Here is a 14,389-nt window from a genome sequence, read left to right as displayed (position 1 = left end):
AGATCTCCCAACAGTACTATTTCTAGGGTCAATTTTAGATCAATGTTCTGCATTTTCAGATGTACCGATTCCATGGTACAGGGAGTATGAGTTGATATATAAAATGACTCAAGATTCAAGACTTTGTGCTTTTCAGTTAAAAGTATTATATAGAATTCTTGCCACCAACAAAATGTTGAATATTTGGGGCATTCAATCATCAAAGCTCTGCAGATTTTGTTGTGAGGATACAGAATCAAGACCATTTATTTTGGTATTGCCCTCAGGTAGCCCGTTTCTGGTCTCAGATTCAGGAATGCTCATCCAAAAAGCTCATCCCAACTATTTTGCAATCTGTATGGCACAACTGTCAACATCCTGGTTCTCATATGAAACTGGTACACTTTCCTATTTATGCTATTTTTATTTCTCTGCCAGTTTTGATCCTTTACATTGGGCAGACAGACCAGCTCCCTGCCACCTGCCTCCTCCATTTTTGGGGTCATGCTGCAATCAATTGGTTGTACTCTTGGAATGCGCAGACCTTCCCATACAATTCTGGACTTAATATAAAACTTGAGTCATTGGCATACATGGACACCTTTTGTTTTAAAGCCTTTGATTTCTAATCCTCTATTGTTATTTGATCTGATTTTAATAGCTAGCATTTTGATGGCCATAAGGAATAGATATGGTGACAGCAGACACCCTTGTTTTAACTCCTCTTGACAATTCAAAACTCTCTTGAGAAATATCCTCTATTTACTATTTTACACTTGGGGTTGTTATACATTACTTTTACCCATTTTAATAGAGAATCACTGAAATTTAAAAATTCAGGCATTTTTACAAATAAAATCCGGTCTTTATCAAAGGCCTTTTCAAACTCTGCTTTAAATACCAGGCCTGTCTTAGATGTTTCATGGTGTTCTATTATTTCTAGTAGTTGTCCTATATTATCTCCAATGAATCATCCATGTAAAAAAAACAACTGTCTGATCAGGATGAGATGCTATTGAGCCCACACTACTACACTGTCTGAGCCAAGGACTACATGCTTTCTGGTAAGTTTTGATTACAATACTGGGTGGGGTGAATATATTTTATACATGACTTTTTGTTAACTAGTAAATAGTAGCCTATAGCAAAGTGTGTTTAAATCATTTCTAACTTGTTAACCATTTCTGCTAGTTAGTTTTTGCCACCTACTATGTGGGTTTTAGCTTGCTTGAGCCTGCTAACTGAGTGTTAATTCACCTGTTTCCGTACATGTTTCATTTTAAAACGCTTATCTTACAAAGGAGTTGTTTAATCTAACTGGTTAACTATTTATATGTACATAGAATTGTATTCTTTTTTTTACTCTTTTTTTCTAATCTTTACAGGAAAATGCCATGGGCACGATCTGACTGCAGCTAATGTAGCTGTGTACATTTGCAAATACTGTGCCAAATCATATGTGAAGAATGCAATAAAGATGCAGAATCATCTGGTTAAGTGCATAAAGTTCCCTCAGCGCTCACAACAAGCAACCTCTGACAAAAGTCCCTCTACTTCTATTCGAGGTGGAAATAATGAATCGGACACCTTATCGATAGCAGCAGCTCATGGTCCTCGAATCAGAAGCTGTTGTTTTTTACTCAATGGCGAAATGTAGTCATAGAAATGCTGGTGAATGTCTTGCTTGAGCTGTGTATGCAACTGGTTCACCTCTGATGCTCACAGGCAATGTGTATTGGAAGCGATTTCTGAATGTTCTTCGACCCAGCATACACCCCTCCAAACAGACATGCTTTATCTACTCATTTGCTGGATACAGAGTTCAACAGAGTTCAAGTGAAGGTCAAGCAGATCATAGAGAAAGAAGATTGTATTGCAATCATCTCTGATGGGTGGTCGAATGTTCGTGGGCAAGGAATAATTAACTACATCATCTCCACCCCTCAACCAGTATTGTACAAGAGCACAGACACAAGGGATGACTGCTGAAGGCAGTCATCAATGACCTTGGACCACAGAAGGCATTTGCACTGGTGACAGACAATGCTGCTAACATGAAGGCTGCTTGGTCTAAAGTGGAGGAGTCCTACCCTCACATCACACCCATTGGCTGTGCTGCTTATGCATTGAATCTGGAAATGGTTATGTATGTGAAATGGTTAGGTATGTGAAGGGTCATCAAGTTATAGCAGCAATCTACCTCACCAAGCAAAGTGAGAAGAATAAGAGCGCCACATTGAAGCTTCCCAGCAACACCTGTTGGTGTGATGTTGTCATCATGTTTGACAGTCTCCTGGAGGGGAAAGCGTCTCTGATATGGCCATTTCTTGGAGTCTGTCGATATGGATGGGCGCTCCACACTTAAGCAGACCAGAATCCAATTGCCGGCTTCAGTGGATTTCTTGTCTATTGCTATCATCACTTGTCTATTGCTAGCATAATTTCTCTGATCATTCAGCAAGTTTTCCCTATCAGCATCCAGCCCAATATCATTGTAAATAGGCTTAGAAGTTCTATCAAAGAGAGCCCGCTGATTTGAAATGCATCAATTACGGCATTTTCTTCCCCTGTAATGAGGCCAGTGTATGAATGAATTTGTTGTGGCAGAGAGGAGGCATTTTTCCAGAATTTAGCCGGGCTCCCATTACAATCTGAAAGAGCAGTTTTGTAATAATCAGATTTAGCCTTTTATATTTAGATTTTACACAATGATTCCTCAGTTGCTTAAAAGCTTGTCTGACAGGCCTAAGCTTGTGTTTCTGGCCTTGACCCAAGCATCATCCCTTTTATGAATCACTTTTGATAATTCCGGTGTGCACTAGGCATTGAATCAACCTTTTTAACCCTTAATTTTTTGAAGGGAGCATGAATATTCACAATGGTATAGAAGACATCTGCAAAGAAGCGCAAAGCTAAATCAGGTTCAGAGATAGCTGAAACACAATCAAGGTCACTAGAATAAAGATTGTGTTGACTGACGTTCCTCTTTGTAATGGCATGAGGCTTAGATTTTTGTATTCTCACATCTCTAACACAACTGGGCAATGATCACTAATCTCTTGGACGAAGACGCCAGTAGAAACATATTTATCTGGCGTATTCGTTAAAATAAGATCAATCAGAGTTGACTTTGAAAGATCTTCCCCAACCTGCCGCAGGCATTGCCATGAGACAAACTTATTTTTAAAATTTTAAATCTAGCCTGAAGAGGTCTCATACATTTTACTTGTATGTTATGTGCTTCGGCAACACCACCCTTAACAGAACTATAGAGAAGTGGGAACATGAGATTAATATAGAACTTAAACTGGTGGGAAAGCGCTATTAAAAAGGGTAAACTCGTCTTCTTCCTGTGCTTGACTCGGATTCATCCAGTTCAAGGTGCTCCTTCGAGTTCATTGTGAGCAAGTCCAGACAGGCAGACATATACCCTGATATATAGAGGACAAATGTGAATGCTGTGCTCAGTCTCCTGCAAACCTAACATGCATCCTGGTCTTTCTCCAAATGGATAAGCTTTCTGGACCGTCTTTTGAAATCTTGTCACTGTATCTTAGCTATTCAACGTCAACCATCTCCCTATGTTGCTATTTTTGGAGCTGTAGAAGACCCCCCCCGTATATTGTCTAAACACTCATAGTATTGCATTCACAACTCTTCTGGCTCGTGGCAGGATTCTGCTGAATTGGAAATCTGCAGCCCCTTCCTCTCTAACTGTATGGCTCTAAGATATATTTTTTCTTAAATTAGAAAATATCAAATTCACCTTTAACTTCTTGCGTCAAGCAATGCCGTATCCGGGAGCGTAATCATAGCCTCAAGGTCATTACCATAACACAAAGTTAACTATTCATGAAAATCGCAAATGAAATGAAATAAATATATTCACTCACAAGCTTAGCCTTTTGTTAACAACACTGTCATCTCAGATTTTCAAAATATGCTTTTCAACCATAGCTACACAAGCATTTGTGTAAGAGTATTGATAGCTTTGATAATAATAATTGATAGCATTGAGTATTGATAATTAAAAGAGCGCCCCCTATATCGAAGAAGTTAAGAGGATAAACAGATAAATTGTACTCCCTTTGACAACCCTTTATTTCATTATTTGATGATTTCTCTACCCTTCCTACTGAATGAACAATTACCCCGTTTAAATATAAACAATTACACTTAGCTTGAACCTTTGACTTGACTCCCATTCAGTTTTAAGATGTTGACCTAGACTGCATATATGGCGCTATATACTATTCCTTCTAATATGACTAGTAAGATTACCCTAAGAAATTATTCTCATTCAATTATCTACTACGGTTCCCTTATTTTTCATTCCTACATTTTTACATTTTTTTATTATATATTTTATATTATGACAAAGAAATACTATTAGTCTTAACACACATCTGCATAAAATAAAAAAAAATGGTGTGTATCTCCATTTAATCTCCTTTATGACATGCTGACGTTCGTTGTTTACATGTAGACCTATGCACCTTATAGGAAGGGTGGGGGGGTGGAGCTGTTCTTTGTTTTAAAAATGTAAATAAATGTATCAATGCTGCATTTGTAAATTTGAAGTCTAATAAAAATGACACCGTTTTCTTTTTATTTCTGTCTTCCAGGTAAAAGAGGCCATCCTCGAAATGGATTCTCTCTGTGAGTATTCCAGATAAATATGGTTAATATGAATGCAAGATAAAGGCACTAAACATAGCTGTGGCTGTTAACAAAGCAACAGGCTGTCATTGAGTGCAAGAGGATCACTTCACTGGAAATGTGGAACAATTATTAACTGTTGTCCCCATTTGAATAGTAGAGAACCATTTCTTTAATTCACTGACCTGGTTTTGAGTGAGTGAGCGGTAGTGCCTGAGTGATGGTGTTGCTTGCTGTGCTGTGTGCAGACCCAGGGTCGGGGAAGTACCGCTACAGCCCAGAGAGGCTGAAGAAGGCTGGATACTGCCCGGCTGAAGACCTTTCCGCAGAGGGGAGACCCGGGCGCAGGACATCAGGTGAGTTAGTTGCCGCCCCCCTTTTACATAGTAAAACAATGTTTTGTTTTATGGAAAACAACACCAAAGCCAAGCCATCTCTTCAGGCTTGATTGGTTCCACTTACCCCACAGTTCTACAGTCTGAAACTATTCTTAACGAGACTCCTTGGTTTTTGGTTGCGTCTCAGAAGCTCATTGCTTGTGATATCAGTCCATGAGAATTCTGAGTCTATTAGAGGCTATTCATTATCATGATGAGATTTGTATGTTAAATGAAGATTGAGACCAGATTAACAGGCTGGCCTGGCTCATAACCCTGGAGCCACTGCTGCCATGATTCAGGTTCCCTGTCACCAAATACTGAGTCTCAGTATTCACCCCATGCTGTCATTCTGCCGTAGATGGACCCCTGGACAGCCCAATCAAAAGGCCAGACCCCTACTCCTCTCTCAACCCCACAACCCCCTCTGCCCTAGATCACCCATAATGATGTTAATTATGGGCCATATTACTGAAAGGCTTTGTCATGCAGGAGCTCTTTTCAATAGTCAAATTCAGTCCTGGCTTTAGATCTGTGGCTTGCGCTGCTCTCATGCATTCTAATTGACCCGCAATGAAAGGGCAGTGATGGGAGAGAATGGAATGGGAGATAGAGGTAATTATGGTTATATGAACAGCAGTAATAAGTTGGGAAATAAATAAGTGTGTTTAGGTTATATTAAAGACATGGGTTTTGGAGGAATTTGTCTCCGTGTGTCTTCCCCAGTCAGTCTGCCATGGCTGTGCAGTCAGCCTCGTTATCTCTGCTGATTTTTAAATATAGAGCAACAAAGGGATAAACTAAGTTCCTCTGTCTTGTCTCTCCGGCGTCTTTACGCCCTCTCAAATCAATTTAGCTACAAACCTAATGACGTTGTAATTTTCTTGTTCTTCATATTCCTCAGTCAGAGAGGACTGTCCTTGTGAATTGCCTTATTTCTGAGTCTCTGAAAGGAGGCATTTCTCATTCACAGTTTATCCAATTAACTTGCCAGTTTTCAGATATTATTAGTGTGTTTACAGTATGATATAACTCTACTTTTTTGTTGTGGCAGCATTGTTGACATTCTCTTATTTTCTCCTCTTCATTATCTTCTCCTGACTTGCAGCCATTCTGAAGGTAAGCTTCCCAATGATGAAAGTACATTTTTCCCTGCCATGTTTTTTTCTCCTCTGTGCAGAAAAGAGAAATCGGTTGACTCCGTTCAATGTGGTTCAGTGAGATGTTGTTCTCACAGGTTTGACACTGACTCTGAAAGGAAATGCAGAATAAACCTTGCTGAGAGAAATTAACCCCAATAGAGGAATTGCTACTCTAAGCTTATTGGGCTGAACCATATTGTGTTAATAAAGGCAGAGGTTTCGGGCTCAGGGTTTTGTTGATTAGTGATGTGTCCACAATGTGGGGCGCACAGCATGCTAGCTTGGCATGATCACATGATGTACCTTCATATCTCACGCCGTGCTAAAGCAGTCACATTTATACCATTATTTTCAACACCTTGCAATTACATTAAAAGGGAACATCTCTATGCTGGCCTTGCAATAACACCTCAACTCTCTGTGACTTCAAGCTACAGCGCACAGACAGTGAAGGTGCTCTTCTGGGGGACAGGCGTTCCCTGCAGCCAACTGCTAGTGTCAGTATGCTGGGCTCCAGTCTAGGTGAGGCTGAGAGGCCTGGTGTGCTGGGAGCCCAGGAGAAGATAGGCCGCGGGAGGGCATCTCTGGAGCAGCTGAGCCCCAGTGAGGACCCAGGGTCCTTACCCTGCCAGGGGGGCACTGAGCAGCAGCAGGAGGAGGAGACTGAGGAGGATATGGGGGAGATAAACACAGATGATATTCTGATGGAGGATGACCAGGTAGCCGACTTTGCCAGCTCCAAGCTGGCAGCCATCTCTTGCTGGCACTATAGGGCCAGGGCTTTACTTTCTGCTCTGTTCACAACGGTGAGACTCACTGCCACCAATGGGTTTCCTATTTCCTCTGCAATTTCACTGGCTTTCCAATCAACCATCTCCCTCTCTGTTTAACTCAGCCTTGATGCAATTCACTAAAAGCCAGCTACCGTTTGCCATACTCATGGAATGTTTCTGGTTTTCACACTCACATAACTGCATGGACTAAACCTCCCAGGAATGGTAACAACAATCAGTATCATGGAAATCTGGTCACTGCAGATCAGATTTATAATTCATCATGTTTGTGACTTCATTGAATGTTGGGGAAAATGTGACTATTGAAAGGCCTGTTATTGTTTGAATTTGAGGTTTTTAGAATGGAATGGTTAATAGTGATGGTGGGAAAAAATCAACAGTTACATCATAATATAATTTTGGATGATATTATATTGATACTTGACTCCGTATCGATTTAATTAAATTGTTTTGTTGCTAGGTAGCCTTAGCTAGCGCTAGTCAGCTGTACCTGCGCCAAAACTCTGGTATTTTTCATCCTATAGCTTGTTCTCCATCTCTTTTTTTTAATAGTGAGCCAACATGTTATCAGCACGTTTTATTTCCATGACTGATCAAAACAAATGTTCTCATGCTCTCTTGTCTCTCTGCAGCAGACATATAGTGAGCAATATGTTTGGAACATCATATCACAATATTGAATCGCAATACATATAGAATCGTGAGAATTGCAATACGTATTGTATCGGCACCTAAGTATCGTAATAATGTCGTATCGTGAGGTCTCTGGCAGTTCCCAGCCCTAATGGTTAACACGCACACTACCATGCTTTTCTCTCATGTGTTGCGGAGGCATTACAGACCCCAAAAATTGTCAAGTCATAGACTGTTCTCTCTGCTACCACGCGGCAAGCGGTACTGTAGCGCCAAGTCTAGGTCCAAAAGGCTCCTTAACAGCTTCTAGCCCCAAGACATAAGAGCCATTTTCTACCCTGCTGCTATTTGCTGTTAATTATCTATGCATAGTCACTTAACCCCTACATGTACATATTACCTCTGCACATTGACTCTGTACTGGTATCCCCTGTATATAGCTTAGTAGTTATTTTATTGTGATACTTTTTTTACTTTAGTTTATTTAGTAAATCAAATGCTATTTGTCACATGTGCCAAATACAACAGGTTACCATGAAATGCTTACTTACAAGCCCGTAGCTATTTCTTGAACTGCATTGTTGGTTAAACTATTTACTAAATGAAATAAAAAGTAACACAATAAAATAACAACAACGAGGCTATGTATATTTTCTTAACTGCATTTTTAAATATTATTTTTTCATTTTATTTCACCTTTATTTTACCAGGTACTCAGTTGAGAACAGGTTTTCATTTACAACTGCAACCTGGCCAAGATAAAGCATGGGATAAACAAACGTACAGTCAATAACACAATATAAAATATACAGTGTGTGCAAATGAGGCAAGGAGGTAAGGCAATAAATAGATCATAGTGGCAAAGTAATTACAATTTAGCAATTTACACTGGAGTGATATATGTGCAGATGAGGATGTGCAAGTAGAAATACTGGTGTGCAAAAGACCAGAAAAGCAAATATGAGGTAGGTAGGTAGGTAGGTGGTTGGATGGGCTATTTACAGATGGGCTGTGTACAGCTGCAGTGATCGGTAAGCTGCTCTAACAGCTGATGCTTGACATTAGTGAGGGAGTTAGTCTCCAACTTCAGTGATTTTTGCAATTCGTTCCAGTCAATGGCAGCAGAGAAGTGGAAGGAAAGGCGGCCAAAGGAGGTGTTGGCTGTGGGGATGACCAGTGAGCGATACCTGCTGGAGAGCGTGCTACAGGTGGGTGCTGCTATGGTGACCAGTGAGCTGAGATGAGGCAGGGCTTTACCTAGCAAAGACTTGTAGATGACCTGGAGCCAGTGGGTTTGGTGATGAATATGTAGTGAGGACCAGCCACCGAGAGCATACAGGTTGCAGTGGTGGGTAGTATATGGGGCTTTGATGACAAAACGGGTGGCACTGTGGTAGACGGCATCCAATTTGCTGAGTAGAGTGTTGGAGGCTATTTTGAAAATGACAACGCTGAAGTCAAGGTTTGGCAGGATAGTCAGTTTTACGAGGGTATGTTTGGCAGCATGAGTGAAGGAGGCTTTGCTGCAAAATAGGAAGCCGAATCTAGATTTCATTTTGGATTGGAGATGCTTAATATGAGTCTGGAAGGAGAGTTTACAGTCTAACCAGACACCTAGGTATTTGTAGTTGTCCACATATTCTTAGTCCGAACCGTCCAGAGTAGTGACGCTAGTCGGGCAGGCGGGTGCGGGCAGGGATCGGTTGAAGAGCGTGCATTTAGTTTTACTAGCATTTAAGAGCAGTTGGAGGCCAAGGAAGGAGAGTTGTATGGCATTGAAGCTCTTTTGGAGGTTTGTTAACACAGTGTCCAAAGAAAGGCCAGATGTATACAGAATGGTGTCGTCTGCGTAGAGGTGGATCAGGGAATCACCCGCAGCAAGAGCGGCATCATTGATCTATACATACATCATTGATATACATTGTTGGTTAAGGGCTTGCAAGGAAGCATTAAAAGGTAAGGTCTACATCTGAGGTATTCAGCACATGTGACAGAATTTGCTTTGAAAATCAACATTGTAGAGAAAACAAGTTAGCAATTAGCCTTGTGCTTATTTGATGGGTGCATTTGCATTGAGTCAATTGATCCACAGAGCTGATGTATGACTTCAAAGGTGAATTTGGCTGTCAAATCAGGAAGTCAGGATAATATGTGCTTTGGTCTTCACATTAGTTAAAAGGTTTCCCTTTTGCTTTTTCCAAAACTACAGAGGAGCTTTATTAAGGTTAATTGCTATAATAGCATTAAAATGGCTTGAATGTTGAACATCCTGTAATATGAATGTCAGCTGTCTATATAATGTATGCATTGTCACACAGGTGCTTTAAAACCAAATGCAAATCAGTGCTGCCCAGCTTGTGACTGTCTGGAACCAGATGATAGAGAAGTCTTGTGATACTCCACTGTATGGATTTGGCCATCTAAGACCCAGTGTTCCCTAAGCATGCTGCAGTCCCTTTCATGTTGTGTTCTGCTACCCCAGGATGAAGAACACTATGAGGTTGTAGTTAAGAAGGGACCAATGGGGGAGAGGATGGAGACATCAGCCCAGGAGATCAGCGAGTTGGCTACAGAGGAGACCTTCACTGACCAGGTATGAAGAGTTTGGACTGGCTGGGTCAAAGTTAAGGTGCGCTTGGCACCCAGAACCAAATCTGTCACATGAGACTAAGCTTGAAGAGATTCTGAATGGATGAATGTTTTGTTGTACTGTATATCTAAAATATAGGGATACTAACAGAAAAGTCTTCATCTTTTGAGGGGATGGGAATTTGGGAAGACTGGTAGGTGGCCCAAAATGGTTCTGATCTAATACAACTAGGGGGTTGTGTATTTATACCCTGTAAATGAGAATGTCCCCTCCTACATGCTGTTGCCCCCTGTCATCTCTCATGGACAGGGAACATTTTTAATAGATCCTGGGTCCTCTTGTCTGCTTCCAAGCCGAGTGTAACAAGTTGTTTTGATCCCTCCCTTATTTCCTACCCGCAGCTCCTACTGCAATCCCCAACACACACACACACACACACACTCTGCCACAACCAGACTGCAGCTGGAAATTAGTCTGTTATAACTGCACACTGGGGTCAAATCTGTGAAATTAAAACTGTTAATTATTAAACTAAAGTGCTACATTTTACAGCAGAGTACAGCAGGTGCATATGAAATGGGCAGTGGCAATTGTGATTAATTAGCTATAAAAATGGAATCAAAATGCTCTGATCGTTTTATTACACATTCTACTGTGATTCTGTCTCTGTCATGTTGTCAGAATATTCGACGCCATGCACTACCAGACGTGGATCAGAGATCATGGCTGCTGTAGCAGATTTAACCTGATCACTTGACTTGGCTCATTGATCCAATGTCAGATAATGACTGGTGATTTATAACTTGTTGGCTTATCATATCCATATTGCTTTATTCCATCCTGATGTTAATATTCACTCTTCCTTCCTCCTTATCCAGGTGTATGTAGAGGAGGTTCCTCCTCAAAGCTGTGCTCCTAAGGTAGTAGTGATGGAACAGAGTGAGGCGAACCCACCCCTATACACAGAGCCTGATTCTTTGCCAACCCTGCCTCCCAGACAGCCTGAGACGTCTCTGACACTGGAGCCTGAGAGGGGTATCGGGGGAGGAGTGGTGGAAGAGGGAAGGTACAGAGCGGGAGGGGAGGAAGAGAAGAGTGACTGCTCTGTCCAACAGGACGAGATGAACTCATCAGTGACAAATGGAGAGTGTTCAGAGTTTGGTGCGGCGGTGGGAACTGAGACCAGCCGCATCCTGTCTGCCTCTGTGTTGGACCAGGGCAGTGTAATCACTGAGCATTTTGTCGGCAGCCTGGTGGTCTCAGAGGACCTGTATTCCCTGGGCTGCCCCTCACCTCAGTTCGGCAGCAAGAGCAGCAGCACACCCTGTCTGAACACCGAGCTTGAGGAGAAGGTCCAGACCCGGGTTAACTCCACCCCAGAGCACCCACTGCTCCTGAAAGGCAACACCTCTACGCCTGCACCTAGACCAGACCACCTCATGGAGGTGGAGCGCAGATCCACTCTTTCCAAGCAGGACCGGATACTCATCCACAAGATCAGGAGGTACTATGAGCATGCAGAGCACCAGGATGCCAGCTTCAGCATCAAGCGCAGGGAGAGCCTGTCCTATATTCCTGCAGGCCTGGTCAGACACCTGAGCCGGCAGCTCAACAGCAAACCCCAGGACCAAGCGGTTCCAGGGCACGGGAAGGTCTCCCCGAACAACCGGCCCACATCCTGGTCAGTGTTCGACCTTCCTGGCTTAGAAAAAGAGCAGAGGACTAATTATACCCCTGTGCTGGAGCCACAAAAAGCTGCAGACATCAAGCCCAGGTCCCAGAGTGTCAATGATGCCCCTGTTGGAGACGAGGATGAGTTCTTCAGACCATCCTTGGACATGGTCCAAGTGTGGCAAGACATAGAGATGGAGGAGGTTTATGGGAGCCTTGGGAAACCCAAGGCTATCCAGGGTACAGAGGACATTGTCCATCCCAGATCACTTCTATCCCGGAAGGGGGGAACCAGCAGAGAGATCCTTGAAGCTGAGTATATCAAGCCCTTGAGGATCCTGGAGGAGTCAGACATGGGTGCTGTCTCAGAGGAATACCCATCACCCATCACAACTTCCCCAGACCCCTTCTCAGGGCAGGAGTCCTGCCAGAATAAGACTCCCAAGTCCTGGGAGAGAGGCACAGTCAGTAGATCTCCCCTCCCCAGGATCATCAGCCTGCGTTTAGGGGTGGAAGAGGACCTGATTCTGCAGGATATGGAGAAGATGAAGAACAAGGTTTTCCAACTGGCCCGCCAGTACAGCCAGCGCATCAAGAACAGCAGGCCCGTGGTGAGGCAGAGAAAAATGGAGGCTGAGAACCAACTTGCCTTTAAGAATCTACCAGCTGTCTATGAGGAGAAGGTCCAAAGAAGAGACTGGGGTAAGCTGTCAGGGATCTGTTTTAATGTTTTGCTGATCCATTATGATTTGATATGATACTCTAATCTGAAAAGCTAAAATGATCAAACTGCTGTCCCTTATCTCTGCCCTGTCTTTCTGTATATGCAGGTAGGCCTAACCTGACACTGTCACTCAAATCCTATGAGCAGGTGGTCGTGCATGAGCGGAGGACCCCAAGCCCAGTCCCAAGTCTCAACTCTGGGGCTAGCTCACGGGTCACGTCCCCCTGTCCCAACAGTCCTCACAGCCCAGTGCAGACACAGAGTTTCCACTGGCCAGATGTCCAGGAGCTGCGCTCCAAATACACTAACCACAGGCTGGACCTTGGTTCCTCCCACCCATCACCTGTCAGCCATAGCTGCTCCGTCCCAGAAAGGATGCAGAGTTGCACTGAGGGCTTCAGTAGCTCATGGAGCCCCGATGGCTACTCATCCAGCTGTAACTGCTCCACAGACACTAACAGTGGACTAACAGACTCACTTGAGACTATGTCATCCATGGACCACCAGGGTGGGGGTTCTGTGGAAGAGGCTCAGCCTCAGCCACCACTTTGCAGGTGGCACTCTTTTGATCACTTGCTAGGAACACTGCCTCTACAGGAGCTGCAGAACCTTCAGGAGACAATGAGGAGCTGTAACATGGCTGGTCAGGCTACCCTGCCCAACGAGCACAAGGTTATTATAGTGGAGAGGGTTGCTGGCGATGGGCCAGAGGAGACTGGAGGGAAGACGAGAGTGGAGGAACAAGGAGCTAAAGGAAAGACCAAACTTAAAATGTCGAAAAGCCTCGATTACCAGTACTGTGCCAAGAGGTCTGCACTGACTTCAGGCAAAAAGATCGAGAGTAGTCTGGTAAAAAACCTACGAGCAAAATTCCAGAACTTGGGATCAAACACAAACACTGTAAATACCCTGCCTATTTGATCGCTTTCTGTAAATAATCAAATAAGCCTTTTCTTACCTATATATGCAGTTGACGTTGAGGAATATGACTATAAATACTGTCTATTAGGCAGTAACTACTGCTACTGTGTTAGGAGTACCATTTTCATTTTCTACTTTTTGTCCGTATTATCACCTTCTCACATCACTCTTTTCTCACTTCTGGTGTTGCCTATTAGGGATATTGAACAATCAAGGGCACCTCATGGGAAAATATGTTGTGACTTTGTAAAATGTGTAAATAGTTGTAAATGTGTCTTGTTCTTACACCTTCATGAAATGTGTTTACATCAAGAGAATGACTATGTATATAAGGAAAATGGTTTTGAGAAAAAACGTCAGCAGATTGAAGTAGATCTGTCCAGATTACCCAATTGTATTTTTTTCTCCCCTGTGTAACGATGCAATGGTCATCCTCTATTTGTGAATCAATTGTGAGGGTCATAAGCAAGGAAATAGTGTGAAGAGATATGCGACTTAATATATAAATGGGAGTATATCTGGAAGGCTGGGCCACCATTTTTAAGTTATTTATTGCGCATTTACAGCCATTTGGATTCACTCAATCCTATTTGACCTTTGGTCAAAGTGTTTTTCCTTCAGTTGTTTAAAAATGGGAGATGTATGGTCTGTGCTGTCTACTATTCAGCCAAATGCGCCATATTTAGCTACTACTCAATACTATGATTGTTTTCATACATCACTGGAGTTGTTTTCTGATCTATTTCCTTGTTATTTATAAAATTATCCTCGTCTTCCTAGACCTTTTCATTCCAGAAACAGCACAGAATAATTTCATACCTGAAATGGCATATATGCTCAATAAAATCTGAGCTATTGAAATTACAGTACATAATTTTTTTTGTGGTTAATGTCAGTAG

At 42.6% G+C, this 14,389-nt stretch overlaps 1 protein-coding gene across 6 annotated transcripts in view; it reads left to right on the top strand.

The window, feature by feature from the left end:
- The window catches only part of LOC110497976 (pleckstrin homology domain-containing family G member 3), a 60,464-nt gene extending 46,105 nt beyond the window's left edge, over positions 1-14,359 (top strand). Inside the window, exons 12-19 of one of the 6 annotated variants that reach the window (XM_036954922.1) lie at positions 4,605-4,638; positions 4,887-4,994; positions 6,124-6,134; positions 6,589-6,876; positions 8,697-8,792; positions 10,067-10,177; positions 11,053-12,547; positions 12,676-14,359. In XM_036954922.1, coding sequence (XP_036810817.1) covers positions 4,605-4,638; positions 4,887-4,994; positions 6,124-6,134; positions 6,589-6,876; positions 8,697-8,792; positions 10,067-10,177; positions 11,053-12,547; positions 12,676-13,490 — 2,958 coding nt within the window. In that variant the 3' untranslated portion in view covers positions 13,491-14,359. Of the gene's footprint in view, positions 1-4,604; positions 4,639-4,886; positions 4,995-6,123; positions 6,135-6,588; positions 6,964-8,696; positions 8,793-10,066; positions 10,178-11,052; positions 12,548-12,675 lie in introns of all 6 variants that reach the window. The other 5 variants (XM_036954921.1, XM_036954924.1, XM_036954923.1 and 2 more) reach the window with 5 other exon arrangements.
- Positions 14,360-14,389: the final 30 nt, after the last annotated feature.

This window comes from Oncorhynchus mykiss, chromosome 19 (genome assembly GCF_013265735.2).
Source record: "Oncorhynchus mykiss isolate Arlee chromosome 19, USDA_OmykA_1.1, whole genome shotgun sequence".
Classification (NCBI taxonomy): Eukaryota; Metazoa; Chordata; class Actinopteri; order Salmoniformes; family Salmonidae; genus Oncorhynchus; species Oncorhynchus mykiss.
The sequence above is the reverse complement of the archived record's forward strand: the minus strand, read 5'-3'. Positions and strand labels throughout refer to the sequence as shown.